The sequence below is a fragment of the Chlamydotis macqueenii genome, chromosome 9 (assembly GCF_036417535.1).
Source record: "Chlamydotis macqueenii isolate bChlMac1 chromosome 9, bChlMac1.mat, whole genome shotgun sequence".
Lineage (NCBI taxonomy): Eukaryota > Metazoa > Chordata > Aves > Otidiformes > Otididae > Chlamydotis > Chlamydotis macqueenii.
The window spans coordinates 10,327,424-10,350,691 of NC_141564.1; the positions used below are offsets into that span (position 1 = coordinate 10,327,424).

Genomic DNA, 23,268 nt, shown 5'->3' on the forward strand with positions numbered 1-23,268 from the left:
CTCTTACAAATTGCAGACTAGAGTATTAAGAAAACCAGCACTAATTTCAGTCACTTCTGTACACAGACGGGAATCTACCAGAGGGTTGGATAGGCAGCCGGGAGAGCCAGATATGTCAGCTATTGTTAGCAGATTACTATTAGACTAGGACTAATATTCATATTGCAGCAAGCAGTATTTCAGTAAGAGAAATATAATCTAACTCCTACATTGCACATTCAATCTTGATTTTTAGACATAATCTTCCAGAATTATGTTACAATTATTAAACTTTGTTACGTAGTGTAACAGAAGCCTAAATACTGTTTTTGTCTTTAAGAAGAATTACTGCTAGTGCATGTTGTAGGATAGATTTGGTTCATAAGAATAAAATTTAAGTTTTCCCATACTGATAGTGGCAAGTTTCTTATGCATATTGTGCTTAAAAAAAAAAAAAGAGTTGAAGCTAGACTGCATTTACACAAGGGCATTTGCAAAGAAGTGTTTTGTTAGGCTGCTAGACTGACATGATCCAATTTTGTCATGAACACAAGGGCTGCTTAGCATCTTTTGCATTTGGGAATGAAAATTGGCCTCTCCCCTTCCTTTCTGAGCTTCTTCAGATGTTTTGTTATGTTAAACGATGCAAAGAATGACAGACTTTCTCTATGGTGCTGCTTAAATTTACCTTTTTGTTTGTGTTCAACTTTAATTTATTCTTTCAAGTTTGCTCCCAATGGTGGGAGGTGCAAATATGTGGAAGTTAATAATGAGATTTAGGGGTTGCCTGGGTAAAAGGGTGGCAGTTTTGTCTTGATATCAAAACAAAGCATTGGTCTTACTGTTTTCATGTGGGTTGATGTACGTTAGTCCAGTACAAGTAATGAGAAACTAGATCCTTTAGTGTTGTGCATTGTCTGCATATGGACTTGTTTAAGGCTTGCTAAAGCAAAACTGCAGCCTATGTTTTAAAACTGTTCATTGTTGATTGCCAATACACTGCTTAAGCCAACAGAAGGATTTCTGAAAAGCTGCTTTTCCTCCTCTGCAGTTTACGTAGCCCAGCAATTTTTTGGTATTTCTTTGTAACATTCTCCACCTCTTTGTTTTACTGCTTTGCCTAGAAAATGGTTATTAAGGAACTGTCCGTTTCCCCTAGCTGTTTGTAATGCGTCTGTGTTTTTCTTCTAGAGCCACCTGTTTTCTCCTTTCTTCATTCCATATGTGACATAAAACATTACATACCAATTTGGGTTTGTTCCAGGATGCTGTGTGCATGCTGGTGGGTCTGCCCTACTTAAAGGGCAAGGTGACGAGTGTTTAAACATCTTAGGACGAATCAGACTTCTTGAAAATTAAACTTCCTCCCCCCCTCTTTGCCACTGCAATCATATCAATCAATAGGTTTTAGTGTAGTAGCTTACTAAGCATTCTTGAAATCGGAAAGAATTGGGAAAATGAACCTTACGTCTTATGCTGCTATTGTGTTTGAAAGAGATTTACACATGTAAAAAAAGGAAAAAGTTGAGGTCGGCTGGTTTAGGCTGTGTATTGGCAGTGACTTGCTTAATTTGATACCATCTTTCGAAGCTACCTGTGCCATGCTTTGAAAAAAAAAGCCTAGGCTGTCTGGGTAAGGTAACAGTACTATGGAGTACTAAGCTCCATCTGAGTTAGTGCTGCTGCAGTGTTGCCCTCCATACGGGGTGCTTCTGAGCATCCTCACTAATTCAGGGAGTTAAACTGACTGAGGAGTGTTCCCCCACTTCTTGTTTCCTCCCCGCATAGTGCCAACTTGACTCCTTGACCTTCAGTTGCTGAAGGTTTACATGAGGAACATTGCAAGGCAGGTGTAAGCATGCATATCTGACGAAAAAAGGTGAAATGCAGAACTAAAGCAATTCTGAGTTTCTGAGTTAGACTTAAACTGTCGTGATAATGGAGCCTGATGTATTTTCTGCAATCTCCTTAACCACTTTTAATGTCTGCTCCAGAGAGAGTTAATAATAGCACTTAATCAGTCTGGAAATCTGAGTACTGAGGGGCTGTGTTTCATTGTGTGTAGATGACAAAGAGCAAAGTATCTGATTGAACAGAGGTAGCTCACAGCCAATACTCAGTGAACATCACTGAACCTGTTTGACAGTGAACGTAACTGAACCTGTTTGACATTTCACCGAGGCTGATCATTGTCCTCTTGATCCGAACTTGCAGGAAGAGAGGCGTTGGATGTGTTCTGCCCCACATGTTTGCAGTTGTGTCCTTGCCCTCTGTCTTCAGCAGCACAGGGATGTTGGAACCTGACGGGCTGTGCCGTGGTTTTCTCGGTGATGATTTAATCTGTGCAGCCCATGTAGTATTGAGAAAAGCATACCTTATCTTGGCTGAAGTCTACTAACTGTGGAAGTCTGGAGTCCACGCACTGTGGAGCTCTTCAGCACACACGATGCTGCAGCATTGCCTGAGCAATTTCTGTGGGTATGGGGAAATTTTATCTTCCTCAAAGTGGAAGACTTGTGAAATGGAGAAAGCCCCGGAATGCAATGAGTGAAGCGATAGCAGTCTGCATCAAGAATATTCAGATCATGTGACTGATCAGTGAGCTATGGATCTGGTTTTCACCACCGTTGACTGTGTTGCCCTGTGCAATTGCTTACCTGTTCGTACCTTCCTAGTGCTCTCCCTTACAGCTGGGATGTGGTGCAGCTCCCAACATCGCTGGTGATCAGCCCCTGGGCTCCTTTGTGTTGGGCAGAACACACCTTCCTGCCTGGCTGCCTGCCCGGAGCACAGGCAAGATGCTTTTTTTTTTGACTGGCAGGTTCAACTGCAATTTTTTGTGTTTTGCTGGCCTGATTGAGATAAATTATATGGAGAAAGTGCTTCAGGAATTCAGGATTGAGGGTGGGAGAGGCAGCGAATGGATGGAAAATTAGGAATGGAAGGATGGTCAGGGAGCAGAACTGTGCTGTGGTGGATTGCGGGGGGTGGGGGGTAGATGGGAGCTTGCTTACCTGGTGTGGACATAAGTTCTTAGCTGTGCATGGCAAATTGAATTTTGACTGTAGTTCACTGATGGGATGTGCTATAGAGGAAATGTTTTAGTTGTTGGTAAACTTAAAAGGAAAAAATACTGTGCAGTATTAAAATATTGACATTTCCCAAGTATGTATCTATCGGTTTCCAGGGTTTGAGAAAGCATTTATCCAAATTGATAGTAGAAAAAAATCTAGTGAGAAGCTATTAGAAGGTATTGTCTATTAGTTTAGGAAATTTGTGATCCGCAAACACTAGAAGCACAGAGGATTTACTGGCAAAGTGTCACTGCATATTTACTTTGGTTTTATATTATTCCCTAGGCATTTTTTATAGACCTATGATGGAAACAGGATGCTAAGCCAGGCAGTCTTCTGCCTTTTTTATGAGTTAAGAGCTGTGCTACAAAACCTCTTAAATTATTTTTATATGCCAGTCTCTTAGAGCATAATTTTTTAAAGCAATAAAACTTAACTTTTATTCTCATGCTGCTCTTGCATGACACTGTTGAAATTCGTATAATTAACATTGCTTGTTAGTGTGCAGCTTGTATATAATCAAATTACTCAGTGTTGTACCACTGTTAAAGCTTAAAGATTTGATTGATCTTCTGTAGGGTAATTTGGTTTTGTACACCTTTAGATGTTATTGCACATCAAGATATTTATGCTTGACAGCTTCAATTAAGTTTACCTTTTACGTTACTGTTATAAAGGCCAATTTTTATAACAGGCGAATTTGTTGCTGTGTATCCATTTGATTTCTATGGCCAGTTTCTCTACAAAGTTTATATTTAGTCAAGGATTATCAGCTTGAAAATCTCATGGTGTTACGTGTTCTGAAATGTCATTTTTCTGAATCTCTAATTGCTGGTGCGACTGTTTATCAGCAAGTGAAGATTTTCTTTATTCCAAAAGCAGTTTAATTGCTCCAGTTTAATTGTTTCACCTCCTAATCCTTTTGTCCTCCTGATTTTTTTTTTTAATAACTTACACTTTCTGAGTTTGATTTGAATGATTTGTTAGTAAATTTATGTCTGTAAAGCTTCACATCTTCTTGATCAGATCTAATGGGAAGTGTCTGATAACTGTGAGCTCTTCTCCATGCTCATTCCATGTTTTCTAAATCTGAGGTAGATTTCATGTATGAACATGTAGACATGTAAAAATTACCTGGGCAAGATATTTTGGAAGTTTGCAGTTTCTTTTATGTGTTTTCAAAGTTTTATTTTGTTTAGAGGGGAGTGTGTGTGCTTCTCCCTCCTCCCTGTTTTACTGGTGGATATGCTTTTGCATTTGCTATTTATTATTGAGTAGAAATGTGGACAAATTGGAGAAAAATGGTTTAACTTTTTTTTATGTTACTGTCTCAGGCTGATTACATTCAGCACTTAAGGCATCACTAGCATCTTTTACTGTTCAAGATCTTCTTTGAGAGCATTTCTCCCTGGGATTACTCTGTTCTGTTGATTCTTTTCATGCGTCCAGTCTCTAGGGTTCTCTCCCTCGCCACCCCCAGTATCTGTGATTATATACTCTTGGGTTTTGATTAAGTTTCAGGACCATAATGAGCCAGCACGGAGTAAAAGTGGTTAACAGCAACAAGAATGAAGAGGAATGTCTTGGCTACATTTCTGTATCTTGTGAAAACAAGGTAGATTAAATCGAATTCTGGAGTAAGAGAGTGCTTATCACTTTGCACTGATAGGAGGAATTATTTCTCTCAAGCTGATTCTCCCTTTCTTCAAATGCAGCTTGTCTACACAGTTCAATAGTTATCTTTGAATTTTTTTTCTTTCTTAAAAAACAAACCTTTCATGATTCTCTAGATTCTTGGAATAACTTCAGGATGCCTTAAATGCTATTGTCTTGGAGCTGAAGCCTCTCCAGTTTTCTTGACTTTATAGCCATAATAAAAATAATTCCATTATTTATGTTCCCAATTGTACTGTGAATACTTTAATTGAGCTCAGTTCCCTCTGTGTAGATCATACTTGGAGTGTGCACCTGTGTCTTATTTGCTTGGTTTTCTTAGCGTGTCAGTATATTGCTGAGCCTGGATAGCGTTTGACTGGGAGCAGTGGAGGAAAAGCTGTATGAGACAAGACAAAATGGTACTGATTACAAATACAGTATGGCTTTATCCTGAGAATATGGAGCTGTGATTAATTTTACAGCTGCAGGGAAGGGAGTTAACTTGTAGTGCTTACTTTACTGCTAATTGCTAATGACACCCAGGGCAAGCTGTGGGGTCCTACCTATTCAGTGTGACCTTGGAGTGTGTGTTGCAAAAGATAATGGCAGCTTCAGTATTTTTAATGTCAGAGTATGTGTCTTAATTAGGAAAATGTACCTTGGTGCTCTGTAATAAATAGTTTGTGGATCAATTATCTAGATTTATTAAAATATTCAGAAAGCAAGGGTAGACATGAAATACTGGTATTACTTGATGTACAAGTGTCATTGCTCTCTCAGGCTCAAGAAATGAGCAATTCCAGGAAGAATTACCTGCAATTAACAAGCTGATAATCAAAGCAGTTTGTTTTGGGTGTACACAGTTGTAAATAAGAGCAAAACTGGACCAGTGGTTCACAGAAGCAGTCAGGGGTACTCTCAGAAGAGTCTGTAGTGACTCTTTTGGAGGGTTGTATGAAAAGTCATGTTTCCTTCCATTACCTTCCAACTTTTACCTGTTTATTAAACACCGACATCTCTCTGAAATTGTTGCTCGGTGAGAATTTGAAGCACTCGTGTTAATGTTAACACACATGAATGTCAATCTCCAAACCTGCAATTGAATTTATGAACTTGAGAAGTATTTGCTTAAACATTCCGTTACAAGTGGAGCTGGTGATACTGAGCGTTGTTTTTTCTGGCGTGTTACTGCTGCTCCTTTTCTTCCCCATCATACTCTTTTCTTTCTCATTACAGGTCTTGATGCAGAGTTGTCTTACGTGAGGAATGATGTGGTTAATCACTATGCATTGTCCTTCAATCTCTTAATACCCAGCGAGACCAACAATCTTCACTTCAGCTGGCATGCTAAATCCAAGGTAAGCAGGCATAACTTCTGTGTCTGAGTCCTTGGTATATGACCTGTATTGCTTAGTGAATACCCACTATTATAATATGATAGCTTTATTCTTTGCAAAAATTAGCGTATGCTAGGTGCAAAATAATTATTTATATGATTGCAGGCAATAAGTTAAGTTTATATGTATACAAACTATTCCTTTCTTGTTTTAGAAAAGTTAAGTGCTTCTTTTGAAGTATTTTATACTTCTTGCTTCTGGCAAGCTTCATGTGTATGTATAAGCTGCTGGCTGTGGAATCTCTTCTGGTGGTGCATTGAACACACAGGGGGGCAGTCATGAACTAAAGCCCTGGAAATCAAGTGTAGAGCAATTGCATTTTAGAGATTTCTAGAAAGGTATGTTTGGACACGAGAAGAAGTATAGAATTAGCATCTAGTATGTTATTACCGAGCCCCAATTTAAATGGAAAGGGATTTTTATTTTACTCAGTCACCATGGCTGGAGCATGCCGCAACAGCTGTCATAAAGATTGCGCATACTCTTACATTTTGAAGGATTTCCAACTACTTAACATCTTATTTTTGAATATTAAATGATCTGTTTCGTCTCTGCCAGATGTTTGTGTTTTTTTTTTTTTTTAAAAAAACAAAACAAAACAAAAACCCAAAACTTGAGTGATTGTTATTCTTCTGTCCTTAAGTAGGAAAGACTGCAGTAGGAACAGTCATATTTAACAACTTCCCCAGTGCAATTTCTGAAGATTCCTTCTGCCAGTGTTCTTCTCTTTGAGACTTAACTCCTTAGGAGATGTGAATTTTGGCCTGGAATGACATTGGGTAGAGTGCAAGCCAGCCCTTCTACTTGATATCGTATTCCACCTTCACAGGCAGTTCAGTCACTTCCCATTTGAGTAGGACCTTTTGAAGGAGTTTCCTTCTTACAGCTTCAGCTGTGAGCTACCTGCATTACTGTCCCTGCCCTGAGTTTCCTTGGGCTTGTCTGTGAATTTTAATAGGAATTTTTGAGCTTGGATAACCTTGCTTCCGTTACTGTGATTGTACTACTTGGCATCTTTTGTGCTGACTTTGTAGGATGGGTGTAGCGCAGTTTGTAGGGGCTCAGAAACTGGGTTATGTTTCTACTCTTGTCATCTTGGCTGAAAAATAAATTAATGACATAACTGCATCTTGTTATATTTTAAAAAGGGGAAAAAAAAGAAACTAATGGGACAAACAAAGTCAAAACAAGTTTATTCAACTGAATGTGGAGGGATAGGATGAATTTCCAACAGGAGCTTATGACTTAATTTCAATAGGTCCTGTACTTTTTTGAATCGTTGAATAGTTGCAGAACCAGCTTCTTAAGTGGAAACAGAATCTTGACTGTAGGTGAATAAACTGTAAGCAATTTTGACTGTGTAGTTTATAAAACTGATTAGAGGAGGGGGAATTTTTTTAATTCCTAGGATTTTAACAAAATGGCTTTTGAACAAGTAAGTTTAAAAGGATCAGCAAGTGAGATTTGTGGTGTTTTTTTAATATAGGACTTTAAATTCTGCCCCAGATTTTCAAGAGTGAGTTCAAAAATGGCTTATTTTTGATTTCTTAATTTGAACTATCACAAAAGTCTGATATTTAAGCTTCATATAAGAAACCTTGAATTTGGGCACCTAAAATCACCAGGATTCTTTGAAAATAAGATATGTTTTTTTAATTTCAAGGTTTATGAAAAGGTATGTAGCACTTCTTTTTACCGCTGTGAAGATTTCTTATATCTTTTCTGTGTCCTGACTATTGTTACAGGTTGAGTATAAACTGGGATTTCAGGTGGATAATCCCATGGCTATGACTGTGCCCCAGGCCAACATTTCTCTACAAGGTGAAGTTCCTCGCACCCTTTCAGGTAAACTCCCCGTCCCCTGAAAGTGCACAGCTGGTGTGGATGCTAATAATGCTTTCTGGTGGTGCTTTGTTTTTTCCAAAATTTGTATAGTGTTACATAAGAGCGTAATTTTTCTCTATTAGCCGTAATATGTTTACAGGCCTTCTGCAATAGTTATGACATTGCTAAAGGGATATCACAGATTGAGACCATTAGTCTGAGAGTAAGAATTTCTTCCCCTTGTTTAGTGTAGGATAGAGATGTTCCTGGAAAGGAAACTTGACATTTTTTTTCTATATGTACACACACAAGATTCCCATTCTCTTTCAACACTAATAATTATCAACTGCACAGATTTAAAAATCCACACCTTTTCATTTCTATAGCCTATAGAGATGACATTTCAAGATATGGTGGCAGATGCCCCATCCCTGGAAACATTCAAGGCCAAGTTGGACGGGGCTCTGAGCAACCTGATCTGGTTGGAGATGTCCCTGCTCCTTGCAGGGAGGTTGGACTGGGTGGGCTGTAAAGGTCCCTTCCCACCAAACCATTCTATGATTCTCTATGTGGGGGTTGTTAGTACATTGAAGTGTTTATGGTAATTTTTAAAACTGAGAAAACTATTTTGAATATATATTAGCTCCTCCATAGGATTTATACTAGAAGCAATTGTATTTGTTTCGGAAAATGTGCAAATGATCATAATTTCTTGCTCATTCGACTATGGTTCCAAACTACCATGTGCTCTCTTAGATACTCAAGGGACAATAAAATGTATATTGATATTTTGGATTTGTACTACATTTTTGTTAAAGCAGACACTAGGGAATTGGGCTTATTGTGTTTGCTCTGTTGGCATAAATAATACTGGTATATAAGCTAGGAAGTAAATAGTGTCATATTAGTTTAATTTTTGATTCCAGTCAGATTTGCAGAGACCAAAATATTTAAACTTAATGATTGTGAAAAAAGCTAACCTTCATAGCGTTTGAAAAGCAATGAGGAAAACTAAATTTTCTAGTTTTCTGTGATAACAGAGGTTTCTTTTGTGACAGCACTTTAACTCCAAAGCTAATCGATGGCTAATGATCATTTATCCACAAATACAATTTTGGTAACCTGTAAACTTTTAATGTAACTCACATCAATTAACTTAAAAATCTGTCCTTTAATGCTCTAATAGTGTCTGAAATTGCAAGACATGAAGACTAAAGTAGCATTTCTTAATAGAAAGTTCTTTAAAAATATATCTTATAAACATAATTTTAAAAGACACTTATCATTTAAATGTTCTTTCACCGCAATGTCTGAAAAGTGCTTGAAATGAATTCTAATGCCTATTTGTTGTCTGTTTGCAGTGTTCCGTGTGGAACTCTCCTGCACTGGCAGACTCGACTCTGAGGTCACAATACTAATGCAGCTCAATTTGACAATAAATTCATCAAAAAACATCACAGTTTTAAATTTCAAACGAAGGAAAATGTGCTACAAAAGTAAGACATTAAGTTTCAAATACTAAAAAGCTTTAAATGTTAAAGTATGATAGGAGAAAGGAGTGAGAAGGTATGTGATCCAGGACATGAGTGACAGTTCCTGAGAGTGAATGTTGGAGGGGATAGGAAGAAACTAGGTAAAATCTTGCCTTTCAGAGACAAATGGGAACTTTTGTGAAAAGCAGAAGCCAATGGATTAACAAATTCCCCAAGTGTTCTGCTGTTCTGACCTCTTTATATATAGAGCAAAAAGCATTTTCTCCGTTTTGCTTGAAAGGAAGAAACTAGTTTCCTCAAAACTGCAGCACTCTGAATATTCAAATTATTCTAAGAATTACCAACAAAATCTATGTAGTTTATAGATGGTGATAAACTTAAAATTGAGTTTAGTGAATGTAAGCAGGTGTTAGTTTTTCAGACTTGGAGTACAAAATTATCTTGGTTGAGAATGCAGACTTTAGAAATCCCAGATCGACTCTCCTTTGTTTAGACTTGGGAATCTGCAAGCACAATTTATTCTTGGATGGTTACTATCTCCTGTTGCTGCTTGCTAGAAGTATTGAATAGGCATCAGAAGAAAATTGTTTTGGAGAATCCCAAGAACTCTACCTTCCTTAAAAATGGCTGTGGTGTGCTGTTCTCAGGCAGCATTGGAGGATGGCCACCTCTCTATTTACATGCTCCTGACTCTCTTTACTTGGAGTCTTTGAGGACAACAGTTTATTTTTCAGAGGGGAGTTTGTCACTTCTCTTGAGTGAATGTGTAGCGATGAACTTCAAGAAGGTCTGGGTGAAAGAGCTAGCCTGGCTTTTTAGCATATAATGTGATACTCATGTTCCTTGCATTGATGTTGTGGGAAGATCATTCGTAATTCAAAGTGTATCTCTTTTTCTAGTGAAAATGGAGGTTTGGCTGATAATGTTGACATTTTTACCTTTATTTCATGTTTTCCTAGGTACTTTTTTGGATATTCTAAGCAGGGGAAGTCAGCACTGCTTATGCATTTATAGCTGTTGAGTGAGCAGAGGAGGTTTCTATAGGCACTACAAAGTTATCAGGATGTGTGAGAGAGCCACTTCCTAAGTTATGCAGAAGTTTTTGTAGGTTCATAAAAATGTCAGTGACTTTTTTTGATGTGTGTTGACTGGTATAGAGCATCTGGGGATTTCTGATTTAATTTAATATGTAAGTTAAAACTATACAGGAACTTGCTAGTGGTTTTGCTCAAGGCATTCATAATAGTTCCTCCTAAAGTTTAAAAAAGAAGGGGGAAAACAAAAAAAAAAAGAAGAAAAATTCTCAGATTTTCCCTCCCCATTCCCCAGATTACTTTTTTACAAGTTTATCAGGCTGAGCTGGCTTGCCAAGGAGTCGGAAGGGATTGTGCTGGGGAGGAAGCAGCTTTTTACAGCTGGGAGCAGGAAGGGGGATGTGCAAGTGGGACTGCACCTATGCATCCACAGAAATCCCCTATATTGCCTCAACTGCATGCAGATCCTCAGTGAGCTTCATCTGGAGTCATTTCCACAGCCTACTTTCCTTTGGTTTGCACCACTTCTCTTAGTGACCAGACTCATAGTAAGCTTAAACAGGATCTATTGCATTTCTAAAGAACTGCTTTTATACGCAAACCTGAATATTGTCCATGTGGTTTTGTTCCATTTTTGAGTATTTAAATGGGCATTACTATTTTCATCCTTCAGTTTTAAAGCACTCATGACTGCAGCATCAGCTGAGAAGGCACAGAGCCCATGGCTGTGACTCTGACTTCATGCTAGGATAAGTAGCATTAGACCGCAGCCAGAATTTCTTCCAAAAGGTCAGGGTGGTGTTGATTGAACATTGAAGAAATTATTTCCTGTCCTGTAGTAACTGATTCTATGAGTTCTTTGTTGTTTAGTGTCTTAGCATACACTCACATACTCTGCACCTCCTCTTTCCACTATCTGCTGCTTTGGACTTTGGTGAACAAGCCAGAGGGTTTTTTGAGGTAGGTAGATTCAGTAGGTCCAAGCATGGTCTCATTGGAAATACGTATCAGTGGTGAAATATCTGACCCATGTGTCTTAAAGAAGTGTGTTGGGTTTTGTTTTTCATTATACAGTGGTTAGATACTTAAAATGGAAATCTAGAGATAACTATAGTCCTTAAGTCAGCTCACATGTTTGGAAAAGCAGATTTGTTTTTCCATAAATGAGGCAATTGACTTCCTGTGACGGACTTACAGTAGTAAATATATACCAAACTTAATGGTTTTCTCTCATCTGTTCAGAGCTTGAACCAGAAGTAAAATCTCCAACATCTGACAAAAACAGCAGCAAGGCTATCTGTAAGTAATTCTGAAAGTACAGCTTACTTTGAGTGTAAAAAATGAAAAACTCATGATGTTCTTTCTATTTCCATAGCATTCCCTATGAAAACACTCCCCAGGTAGTCTGTACTATACCCAGTAGTTATAAAAGAAAACTCTGCTAAAATAGTTATTTTAATTAGGAATATATAGTAGTGAAGAGGAACAAAAACTATTCCAAGTCTCCTAACAACTTTTTTTTTATCATGTCTTACGGGCTCCGGTTTCTGTATGTGACTCTGATCTATTTCCTTGACTTTAGGATCTGTCTGGTTTGCTGTTTTGACTTGTCAGTACTGAATGAATTGAATGAGGTGGTTTCTTTTACTCGTTCCTCCTCTAGCTGGGAATACCATTGACTGACTGTGCTCAGGTGTTGTGGCACCCAAACTGTAAACACTTCTGCCAAGATGCTTTTTGAAAGTGATGGAGCACATTGCTCAGTTTTCTCTTTACCACCCACTGTCTCTTCCAGAGCAATTGCTCTCCATGGTGTGTGATTTAAAGTTGGGGATGGCTAGGGCTAATGCCTCTTCATGTCTCTGATCCCTCTGCCCATCTTGCTGCTTAGCACCAGCTGAAGGCCAGTGCAGCAGACAGCCCTGTGCTGCTGAGGTGCAATGGCAGAATTTTGCCCTAAATTACTGCAATTGAGATTATTTTGAAAAAGAGGACTAACTGCCCTGTTAACCCTGCTGCATCAAGATGCAGGTCAGGGGGCTGTAATCCACCCATCACAGCCTAAAATCAGGAGGAGAAGCTGAAGTGTGCTCTGGCACATTTGGTCAGCAAGTAAGCACCGTTCGCCCTGCTTTGCTGCAGCTGGAGCTGTGGTGCCCGCTCTTCTGAAGCTTACCATGGTCTGCCTCTGCGGGCTGGCTCCTGCTCCCTGCTCCTGCCAGACCTGGGTCTGGCACCTAGGCTGAGTATGGGGACAGCAGCACTGCCCTCTTGCCATGTCAGCCTACTGGGAACTAAGGAAATGTCATTTTTTGTGGGATTTGTTTGTGGGTTTTTGCTTGTTGGGTTGTGGGGTTTTTTTTGTTTGTTTGTTTGGGTTTTTTTTAAGAGAGTTTCAGTAACTTTTCACCTTTCTCTTTCAGTCGATCCTGTTAATGCAGCGCCCACCACTTCTACCCGTGTGTTTTATATCAGTGTAGGGGTGTGCTGTGCTGTTATATTCCTGGTGGCAATAATATTAGCTGTCTTGCATCTCCACAGCATGAAAAGGATAGAGTTGGATGACAGGTATGTGTTCAAGCTTTTCAAATGCATTTTTGGACACACTTACCCAGATTTGTGGGAGTTCTGCTCTCAAAATCAGCACTCTGTAGTAGTTTGCAATTTCTGCTCTTGGTGTCAAGCTGTAACAACTACTATCTGTGCAGAGTTGTGATAAGTGCTATACTGCAGAAAGGCAGAATTGCAGGTGCTCAGCTGTTTATGGAGTGGGAGGGTTCTGGCTGTTGGATTTTTGCCAGAGTAGTTGTGTGGAGGACACACAGTGAGGAAATTTGTACAGAATCAGATCTACAGGGCTTGTCAGGATTGAAGGAAAATTTGATAGGTACCTGGGTACACTGAAAATATTTCTTTTTTACTGACTTGTATGGGAGCTGATTTTCAACTTTCTCTGTTTTGATTGCTTTACCAGTATTCATTTTGGCCTTAGGGTAAAGTCTGGGGATCGCAACTGGTTGGTCGTAAAGCTGAAAATGAGCTCAAGCTCAAATGTGTTTTCAAACCAGAAAAACCAAATTGGCACATGCATGTAAAAAGGACTTGTAATGTGAACCCAAGAGCAATATGGTCAGCTGAGTGGGGATTAAACACTTGAGGTGGAAGGGAGGCTGAAAAAGCAGGTGGACTGAGGCTCTGCTGAGGCTGTGTGAACAAGCTGCATCAGATGCAACTGTTCAGAAGCAGGCAGTTCTGAAACTGAATACTTTAGATCATGCCCGTGGGTGGTCACCCCCGTTGAAAGGATATCTGGAACAGTTTCTGTTCCTGCTTGCAGCCTCTCAGAGTAGCTTCATCTTTTAATCTTCCTCTCTGTTCACTCATCTGTTTTTCTTTCTGCCATTTACTCCTCTGGTGTCCCTAGACCACTTGGTTTTTGGGGGATGTTGGTGTAGTAAGTCGTAGTGGTTTCTCAGTGCCTGATTATCTAACCAAATAACTTGTCAGCTTTCCTCAAGTTGTTTGTGCCTAATTGTCTACTGAGGGATTTTAATCAATAGAAGGTATTAAAGGATGTGCAGCTTGCTTTACTTCAGAAAGGAAAAGTGTTACATTTATAGAGTATGTGAATAGAGTCATCTATGAATTTTTGAGAGAATGTCTCAGCCTAGCAGTGTGATCAAATGTCCTTTCATCCACTCCATTGTACTTGATTTCTGTGGAGATACAAGCTAAAAATTTGTTCAGTGTTAATACTCTGTGGTTATTAAATACCTTGCTCTAAATCAGTATATGGCCATCTGATAATTTCTGTGTAGTTTGTGCAGATAATGAGATTAATTCTTCAGAGAGCCATATGATGACTTGTTTTTTGAGCCCAAAGGTGCCTGACCTGATAAAACCTTGGATGGGCTCCTGGGTAAGACCTGTGGTCAATTAGTTTCATAGCAAATGTGTAACAGAGGCAAAATGTGCCTGAAAATCAGCATCCTGTGGAGTTTTGTTTTCTCAATGGGAAATATGCACAGGAGCCAGCAAAGAGACTGCGAGGTGATGTTTCAGTGCTTGGTTGAGAAACTGGTTCAGTGTTATAATTTAGTCTCAATGTTATGCACTAGCGTCACATATGATCAGTGACTGCTTGATGTAGTAACTAGTCAAGGAACTCATAAGAGAAGAAACAACTTTTGATCTGGTTTTGAATAGCAAGCTCAAAATGTTGCTGTGAAGGGGTTTCGAATCAAAGATGGTAACATCATTAGGGTTAACGACCTCCCAGGAGCAAGAGGCTGAAAAACCCACTGCTGTTGCTCTTAATTTCAAAAATCAGAACTAAATAAAAATGAGGAAGGTTGTTAAATAGAAGCTAAAGCCAGGCAGCTGAGTTTACAGGCTGCACGTGGACTATTTAAGAACATTGTATTGAAAGTTCAGAGCAAATGCTTGCATACCTCCTATCAAAGGCACTTGAAAAAGTGCCAAAGAAAGTTGGCATGGCTTAACAGCAAGATAATGGAGGTTATTAAAAGCAAGAAGGCATCGTTCAAAAAGCTGACATAGTATGCATGTGAGAATACTAAGAAAGCCCATAAACATGAGCAAGTTAAACCTAAAACACAGAATGAAGCCAACCAAAAAGGCAGTTTTTCAAACTTGCAGCAGGCATAAAAAGAATAATTCCTTTTTCAGACTTGCCTGCAGCAGGAACCCAGCCAAAGAAATCTGTAGGACTAGTAGGTGATCAAGTTACAAAAGGAGTTTCCAGCCATAGCAGGAAAACGAAATGCAAGTTCCGCATCAGTGTTTAATGTAGTGACCATGCCAGGACACTTCTTTCCAGGGAGCTTGCTGGAGAGTGGATCGTATTGAAGTGGCTTGTAGATACAATAGTGTGAACAGTTAAAGTAAGCTGCAATAAGTTGTCAGAGAATATTTGTTCAAAAACTTTAGAAGAAGTTAAAGTGAAGTAGCTAGGCCACCAACAGTGGCTTTTGATCTTATGCTAAAAACTATGCTGGAACTCTACACCTGCAAGACAGTGAATGTGGGAATAACTTTTAAAAAGGTTTTTAGAGAGAGATGGAGGTTAGCTTTGAATCAGTAAGTCTGGTGTTTGTATTGTGAGAATTAGTAGATTCTATTCTAAAGAAAAAATTCAGTAGGTGCATCTGTAATTATGGTATAATGGAGAAGAGTTTACTTGGCTGGCTTTTTTTTTTTTTTTTTTTTTTTTTTCCTAAGAGGAAGTCTTGCTTTAAAACTAGCAATGGTCCTTGAGGATATCACTGAGCATGTCTAAAAAGCCTACAAGGATGGCTAGCACTGCTTAGTCAGTGCTCAGTAGCAGCCCAAGAAGCAAATGGCATGTTGATTATTTGGCAAGGCAGAGGGTTATACCCAAACCCAATCTCTTTTTTGTTCTCCTGATACAGTCCGAAGAAGCTTTTAAGTTTCAAAAAAAGGATGGAATGTTTATGCCTATTTGGACAGGAGATCAAAAAAGCTTCTTCTGGCCCCACCATCTGAGCTAGTCACGGGTACTGCCTTTGCCTGCAAACTTTCTCACCTGTTCTTAGGCCATTACAGCTGCAACAACTCTTCTTGTAGGATTTTTGTCTGTGAGGATGAGACAGAAAACATCTAGCTGTTGTCTAAGCCATGGTTTGCCTGTCTCTTGAATACTATGGGTGGCTATGGTCCTTCTCCCCGAAGAAAGTATCTCAAAAGCACATTGTAGGTGTCAAGTACCCTTAGAGAGAGGAATGACTAAGTAGGCTAGGGCAGTTTGATCTGTAAGAGAAGCTTAGACAGGTACAGTGATACAGGGTAAACAACCGTTTGCAGAAGTGAACTAGAAATATCTTCAGTATTTGCTCCAGTCCTGGAACTAAAGGGCAGCAGTTAGAGCTGGCAGCCCGCGTGCCCAGAGCAAGCAAGAGGAGATCACTCTGGCTGAAAAAGCTATTTAAGCTTTGCAGGGTGTTACGAGTGCATATCCGTTTGGCTCAGGCTAGTGCTGTCAGGCTTTTGTAGTTGTTGATTCTCAGTGGGATGTTGGTACCACAAAACAAATGCATACAAGTTTTCTATGGAATATAGTAATTTCTTTGTTTCTGGTATGATAGGGTGGTTCTTGCTATAAATGTTTTGTCACCTTGATTTTTTTTTTTTTAAAGTGAGGGAAAAATGCTGGAAAATAGAGCTAATTCTGCAAAACAAATAGGAGAAATTTGTTCATCCTCAGAGGATAGAAGTGCTAAGATTTTTGAGTTATCTGAAATACATTTTAATGTGTGACTTTAAAAATGCCATTCTTTCAAAGTCTAGCCTGGAAAGTCTTCTGGTTTTAACTTTGATAGGTTAGTTTTGAATTCATTACAGTGGCAAGCAGTCATGTTCATGTCCATTTTTGTTTTAAAACAGCATTAGTGACAGCAGTAGCTCCCAAGGTTTATCCCAGCCTTCCACACAGACGACACAGTACTTGCGAGCTGACACACCAAACAATGCAACGCCAGTAACCAGTAAGTGTTAATCTAATTACAGACCCTTGCAATAGACCTTGTTGGACACAGCTGGAGTATTTGGTGGTAGAGGTCTCACCGATTAGTCTTTTCGTCTTACGCTGCAACCTGCAATGGAGATGAATGAGGAAAAAGCTTTACAAGGGCAATATTCATTATTTCTTTTTGGTCACAGCTTTGCTTGAAATAACATTAAATAGTTAAAAAGAGCAGTGAATTGAAAGGAAGCGTGGCAGTGTTTTATATACTTTATGACAGACATACTAACCATGTTCTGTGTTAATTCTGTAATCACTTAAGGTATTTGTTATCTTTAGAGTGTTTACTCCTGCAGTTATTGTCTTTCTTACTAGTGGAGGGATCCCATATAGCATCCAGGAAGCTGGACGGTGTAGGAAGACACTTGGTGTGCAGTTCCTTGGCAGTTCAGTCTCACTGGGCTGACCACGAGCCTTTCCCTTGTGTTGGCGCTTATATTGCTAGGCTGAAAGACAATTCAGGGAGCTGAGCCAGCCAAAAACTGACTACTACTTTGATAGGTTTTTGGTTGACTTGGGTCTCTGAACTGGCTTGTGAGAGCTGCGTGAGCACCAAGATTGGTGCTTAGAGAGTGTGCGTCTACATGACTGAGCATTGGAAGAAAGCAGGAGTTAGCCCAAGCCCCGTTGGCTTAAGCTGCTGGAGAGCCTGCTTTAAAAGATCTAAAGTGAGGTAAGGGTTTGTATTATGAAGTGAGAAAAACGAAGGAGCCTGGCCAGAGGAACAAACTGTCTCTCTGTTAAATTGCTGTTTTTCTCAATTGAGCGGGAACTGCCAAGCTGAAATGGTACCCTGGCACTCCTGACCTTTTCAGAAAGTGTAAATTAAATGGCTCCTGTGTTCATCTACTGCCACCAGTGATTTTTCTCTTCTGTAATACTCAATAGAATCATAAATCATTTATATTGGAAAAGACCTTTAAGAACATGGAGTTTTGTATTAATTGACTGAAGAGACTTTGTTCAGCAATCTAATGAGTAGAAGCGTCAATGTAGATCCTTTATTTAGAGTTAGGTAAATATAATAATTACTGACTTGATTTTTTTTTTTTTTTTTTTTAAAGCCACCATTCAGACCCAAAAGTCTCTCCCATTGTCTTCTGATTGCCCTTAGTAGTGATACAGACCATCCCAATTCATGAGGGAGCACTGCAGAAATGTCGTGATTACTATTCAGCCCTACTGGGTTTTCCACTTTTCTCCCCATGTGTTGAAGCAGGTGTTTACCTAAGATTGAACTGTGACTTCGGGAAAGTTTTGGCTTTCTTCTAAATTCTCCTGTATCTCCCTTAAAAGAAAAAAAAATAAAATCTTTGTCATCTGAGTTCATAATTTCCTTGTAAAGAGCTGCCTATAAAATTTATTTAGTAAAAACATTTAAAAAAAAAATCATTTCCATATAGTTTGGAAGAGACCTTAGCATGCAACTAATTCTTGAACTGATGTTCCTGCTTGCCACCTGAAGTCCCACTTCTGCCTCTTTATTTTCCATGTCTGATCCCGGATCATGTTGTGCTGTTGATGTCCAATCAACCTCAGATTTTTAGGCTGCCCCTCTAAGTTACACTGTTTGGTTAATTCAGATGTGACCCCTGGAAGCTCATTACTGAGCCTCTGGCAAAAGGGGAGAGTATGAAGCCCATAGTTGATGATTAAACCCTCCTCACCTTGACAGCATGGTAGCCACTATGCCTAAAAGGCACCTGTTGTTTCAGAAGGTCTTTTATTTGTTTTGGGACGCCCCTAATAGCACAGGAAATGGTAAAAATGAGAAGAAAAAAGCTTGCATGCACAAAATATACAGGAAGAACATTTTTAGTCCTTCCAAAGTTGTGTAAACTTTTGTTTTCAGTAACATTTAAATAAAAAAAAACATCGAAATAATTCAAGACTGCTCTAATAATTAATAAACTTGTAAATATTCAGACCTTTCTGACTATACTAGTGTATGTAGATGTCAAGAAGTGCCAGAAGGGCACCGGTAGTTTCGGTTGCATCCTGCTGGGGTAAAGCATCTTCCTCACTCCAACAAGTCTGCTAACAGTCTCTGACCTGGTCTTTATTTCCTTGTTGTCAGGGAAATGCAATGTCATGTTGATCAGCTTCAGTATGTACGGAGTTCTTTACTTGGTGTCAATAATGAGATTTGATCACTTGACACTATAGAATTGCTGTGTGATTTCTTCCCCCACGCCCCGCAGATTATTATATTCACATGACTTCTGTTGTGTTTTAGTTGTGTAATACTATAATCTTTTTAAGATTAATACGTAATCTTTTTACGTACATGCTGCTTGCATGTCTTTATACCTCTAGGTGGTGCTGAGGTGAAGCAATGTGCTTGTGTTCTCATTATAAGGGTATTTATATTGGTTTGTTTGGCTCTGCTGGCTCCTCAGGTTATCCTACATTACGGATAGAGAAGAATGATCTTAAAAGTGTCACTCTAATGGAAGCAAAAGCTAAAGTGAAGGACATAGCCATCTCCAGGGAGAGGATAACTCTAAAAGATGTACTCCAAGAAGGTATTTACAGGACTTGGACACTTGGTGGCTGCAATGTGGTGTATATATATATATTATATTTTTATAGCTAGATTTTTCTGAAATTAATCATGGATGATATTTCTGATCTTCTTAACTTTGGTGGAGGAGAAAAATGATGAATGATGTTTGCATTTGGGGTGTGGGAGGGTGGGGAAAGTAGTTTCCAGAATTCATTGGAATGGGGGAGCGACTAATCATGCTCAGTAAATTATTTAACTTGCCTTAATAATCTGGTCCTTTAAATAAAGGAAAGGATTAGATGGCTAAGGAATGAGGTAACCAGTTGGGGCTGTAAGTGGCAAAGTAACCCACTTTTTAAAGTTACTGCAGGAGAACTTCTCTTAACACAAAAAGAAAACAAACAAGCAAACAAAAACAAGCAAAAAACAACCCCCAAACAAACAAAAAAACCCTAAAGCCCCCAAAACCCATCAGTTGTCTAAACTCATCTCAATTTGATAGCTTCCATTTTGGAAATGTAATCAGCAGATGCAACATTTACAGCTCTAATACGAAAAATTCAGATTACTTGATTCTTTTGTCTTGTTTAATGCTTACTTTGGAAGTGTTCATACACAACGTTAATTGGTTCTTGTTGATACTGAATTTGGGAAATAGGGGTTTTTGTCATTAATCTTTACTGCTGCAGCTTCAAGTCTGTGTTCTCTGAGCCTCCAGAGAAATCAAACTTTCCAAAGCTGGAGATCTGAGATACTAATTCTTTGGAGGTAGAACTACTAAATGCTTTGTATTACTATCTGAAACACAATGGGAGGATACTAGCACTCCCCATTTAATGTGTGCCTCTAAATCTCAAAGGAGGTAGCTTTGTGCTCAACTCCAATGTCGGTTCTGCAAAAAGCTTCCTTCGTATGCGGGGATGTGCTTTGTGTTCCTTTGTACTGTCCGTTGCCTGTAGCTGCAATGTTAGGAGTCATCTGATGATTAGAAGTGACTCAGTACCGCAGCTAAGCTTCAGATGTTCAGCACCGAGTGACAGAGCTGCCCTGTTCTGCGAAATGCGGCTCAAACGAGCATTGAATGCAATATGGATCCAGTTAATACTGGCATCTTGTTTCTTAGCCTCTAGTTGGTATTTGAGTCTGTCAGAACCCTCAAAAGTCAGTCAGAGGACTGGAAGACAGATCCTGATGAGCAGTCATCACTTTCAGTTCAGGATTGTTAGCAGAGTTGAATAAGATGCAAATAATAAACATTTGCATAAAATTTTCAAGAATTCCTAAGTGCTGCAAATGGAACTTAAAGATATTTGGTCACACACCTTGGCCAGAGATCCATTATAAACTTCAAGTAGCTTCTAACCTACTTTTAACATTTTATAAATTTAGGAGATTATGGTTCTGCTGTGTTCTAATGAGTTGTAAAATGCAAAGCACCAGGATTTGAGAGTGCACAAAGGAAGAGGGATCTGTAGGGGTCTTTTGTGTTGCTGGGCTCGTGCAGCACCTGCTTCTAAACCTGCATCAAGCTTATATTGTACTAGATGCAAGACAAAAATGTAGGTGTTTTTACAAAAAAAAAAACAAACCAAAAACAAAACCAAAAACTTTTGAATGGAATTGCTACATTTTAGCAAATGAAGCAGATATTCACTGTACAGTGAACCATTACCATTTTCTGGTGAAGCAGAGAAATGACTTAGATGTGCAGTCTGGATTATAAACAACATAATCTGCAAAAAGCCCAGAGGAGAGCGAGGCAGAAGTAGTCTGCCAGCAGTCCTGTCTCTAGATGTGATAGCACATTTCCTGCTAAGATACTGTGACACAGTTCCTCCTAAGATACAAGTCTTTCATGCTACTATTAAAAAAAAACAAACAAACAAAAAAACCCCAAAAAACAAAAGAACCCCAGACCATGGACCATACAGGCGTGCTGTATTAAAATCTCACTGTCTAGATATTGAACTGCATGAAAATTATTTTCTAGTTATAACTGCTTTTACATGCTTCCCTGTTCTCTTTTTTCCAGCATTTAAAAATAGATAGATAGCTTGATACCATAACATATTTCAGTACAAAATGCTATCTTCCCTTTGACTCTTACATCTATCTGTATATTTGAAATGTGAATTTAAGGCACTTTTACAATGTCTTCAAGAGCCAAGATGGGAAGGTTTGAGTTTACTGTTAAATAACTCATGCTGTCTATTTATGGTTGCCTGTAGTTAAATTGCTTCTTAATGTGATTTCAATAAGATCATGGTCTTGCAGGGTTTACTTGTAGACTCAGGGTAGATGATAGAAGTGTTGCACTGTTCCTGTTAGGTAGTTAGAAAACAAATGAAACCCACACTTTGTGCCAGAAGATGTACAACCAGGCTAAGACAATCCCTGTTAAAGATCTTTCCACCTAATCAGACAGGACAAATCAGACAGGAAAGGGATGTAAGATACTAATAGGCTGCATGAAGATGATGCACACGTTAGTGCCATGGTAACAGTGTGACAGAAAAGCGTTGCGAACTTGAGTTGTATAGAAAGTTAATTCTCTGTGTGTTACCATGCCGCAATTGTTTGTACTCCAACTGTTCAATGTAGTTCCTCTTCCTATAATAGCTTAGTTTAAAAATTTTTGAATGGAAAAATATTGGTGAGGCTGAAAATAAAACCAAACCCCAAAGAAACCCAGCACCTGCCAGCTGAGGTGAAACATTTGAATAATATGATACTTATTTTTTCACTGTTCTATGTGTGCTGGTTGTCTAAAACCAGAATTTCACTGTGAACACTTCCAAAAAAATTTCATCTTTCCTGAGAAATGTTTTGACGGGAGAATTCCAGACCTGCTGGATGAGAAAAGGACGGAGCTGGGGATTTCAATGCAGACAGTTGACAAAGACTGAACTGCCACAAATAAACTCACCATCAGTATTGGTGCTTAATGTAAACGGATTCTGTTGCTATCGTTAGTTCCCTCTCACGCTTGTCCCCCCAGGTTTTGGTTATCTAAACTTTCAGCCTTCATTGCATATAGTTCTGAATGCAGATCTGGGTTCAGTGCTGGAGAGGTGGTTGGGTTTTATATTGTTGACTTAATAGGGCATTCAGGACTTACGCCTCATCAGCCATTGTTCCTAGCTTTCTGCTCTGGCTGAATCATTTTAAGGTAGTGTTTTCTTAATAGATATTAAATTCTTTTAATGTTATCGGTGTATTTTTACCACGTAGTACTTACTAATTTAACATTCTCTTCATAGGCACATTTGGGCGCATTTTCCATGGGATTCTAATAGAAGAAAAAGACCCCAGTAAAGAGAAACAAGTTTTTGTCAAAACTGTTAAAGGTATGTTTACATAAAGGAGGGGTGTTTTTTGTGACCAGTTGCTTGTGGGTGCTGAGTGTATCAAATCTCCCTTTGAAAACAAACCCCTCCTCCCCTCCAAAATATGCAAATGGCTACTGCTTAAAAAGCAAAAACAATTTGGATTTTGCCTTCAGCCAGAGAGAACAGAAATCTTATATGGAAGAAAAAATGTGCGTGTTCTCCACCAGCGCCTTCAGTTACTGCGTCTTGAATAGTTTTGCTTATTATGGTTCTAAGTAAAAAACATATTTGGTTTTTTTCCCCAAGCATGTCATTGTTCTTTCCATCCATAGCCTTTTCTCCTGCAAATTGCTGGAAAAGACACCTGCAATGCATCTTAAAAATCGTTTATAAACGTGTGTGGCTGTACAAAAG

At 38.9% G+C, this 23,268-nt stretch overlaps 1 protein-coding gene across 2 annotated transcripts in view; it reads left to right on the forward strand.

Annotated features, from left to right (window-relative positions):
* RYK (receptor like tyrosine kinase) overlaps nt 1-23,268 on the forward strand; it is a 60,897-nt gene that overhangs the window by 11,704 nt on the left and 25,925 nt on the right. The window contains exons 2-9 of one of the 2 annotated variants that reach the window (XM_086754952.1): nt 5,946-6,067; nt 7,852-7,951; nt 9,292-9,426; nt 11,700-11,756; nt 12,881-13,025; nt 16,881-16,981; nt 19,410-19,544; nt 22,786-22,872. In XM_086754952.1, coding sequence (XP_086611078.1) covers nt 5,946-6,067; nt 7,852-7,951; nt 9,292-9,426; nt 11,700-11,756; nt 12,881-13,025; nt 16,881-16,981; nt 19,410-19,544; nt 22,786-22,872 — 882 coding nt within the window. The remainder of the gene's footprint in view (nt 1-5,945; nt 6,068-7,851; nt 7,952-9,291; nt 9,427-11,699; nt 11,757-12,880; nt 13,026-16,880; nt 16,982-19,409; nt 19,545-22,785; nt 22,873-23,268) is intronic. The other variant, XM_086754953.1, reaches the window with a different exon arrangement.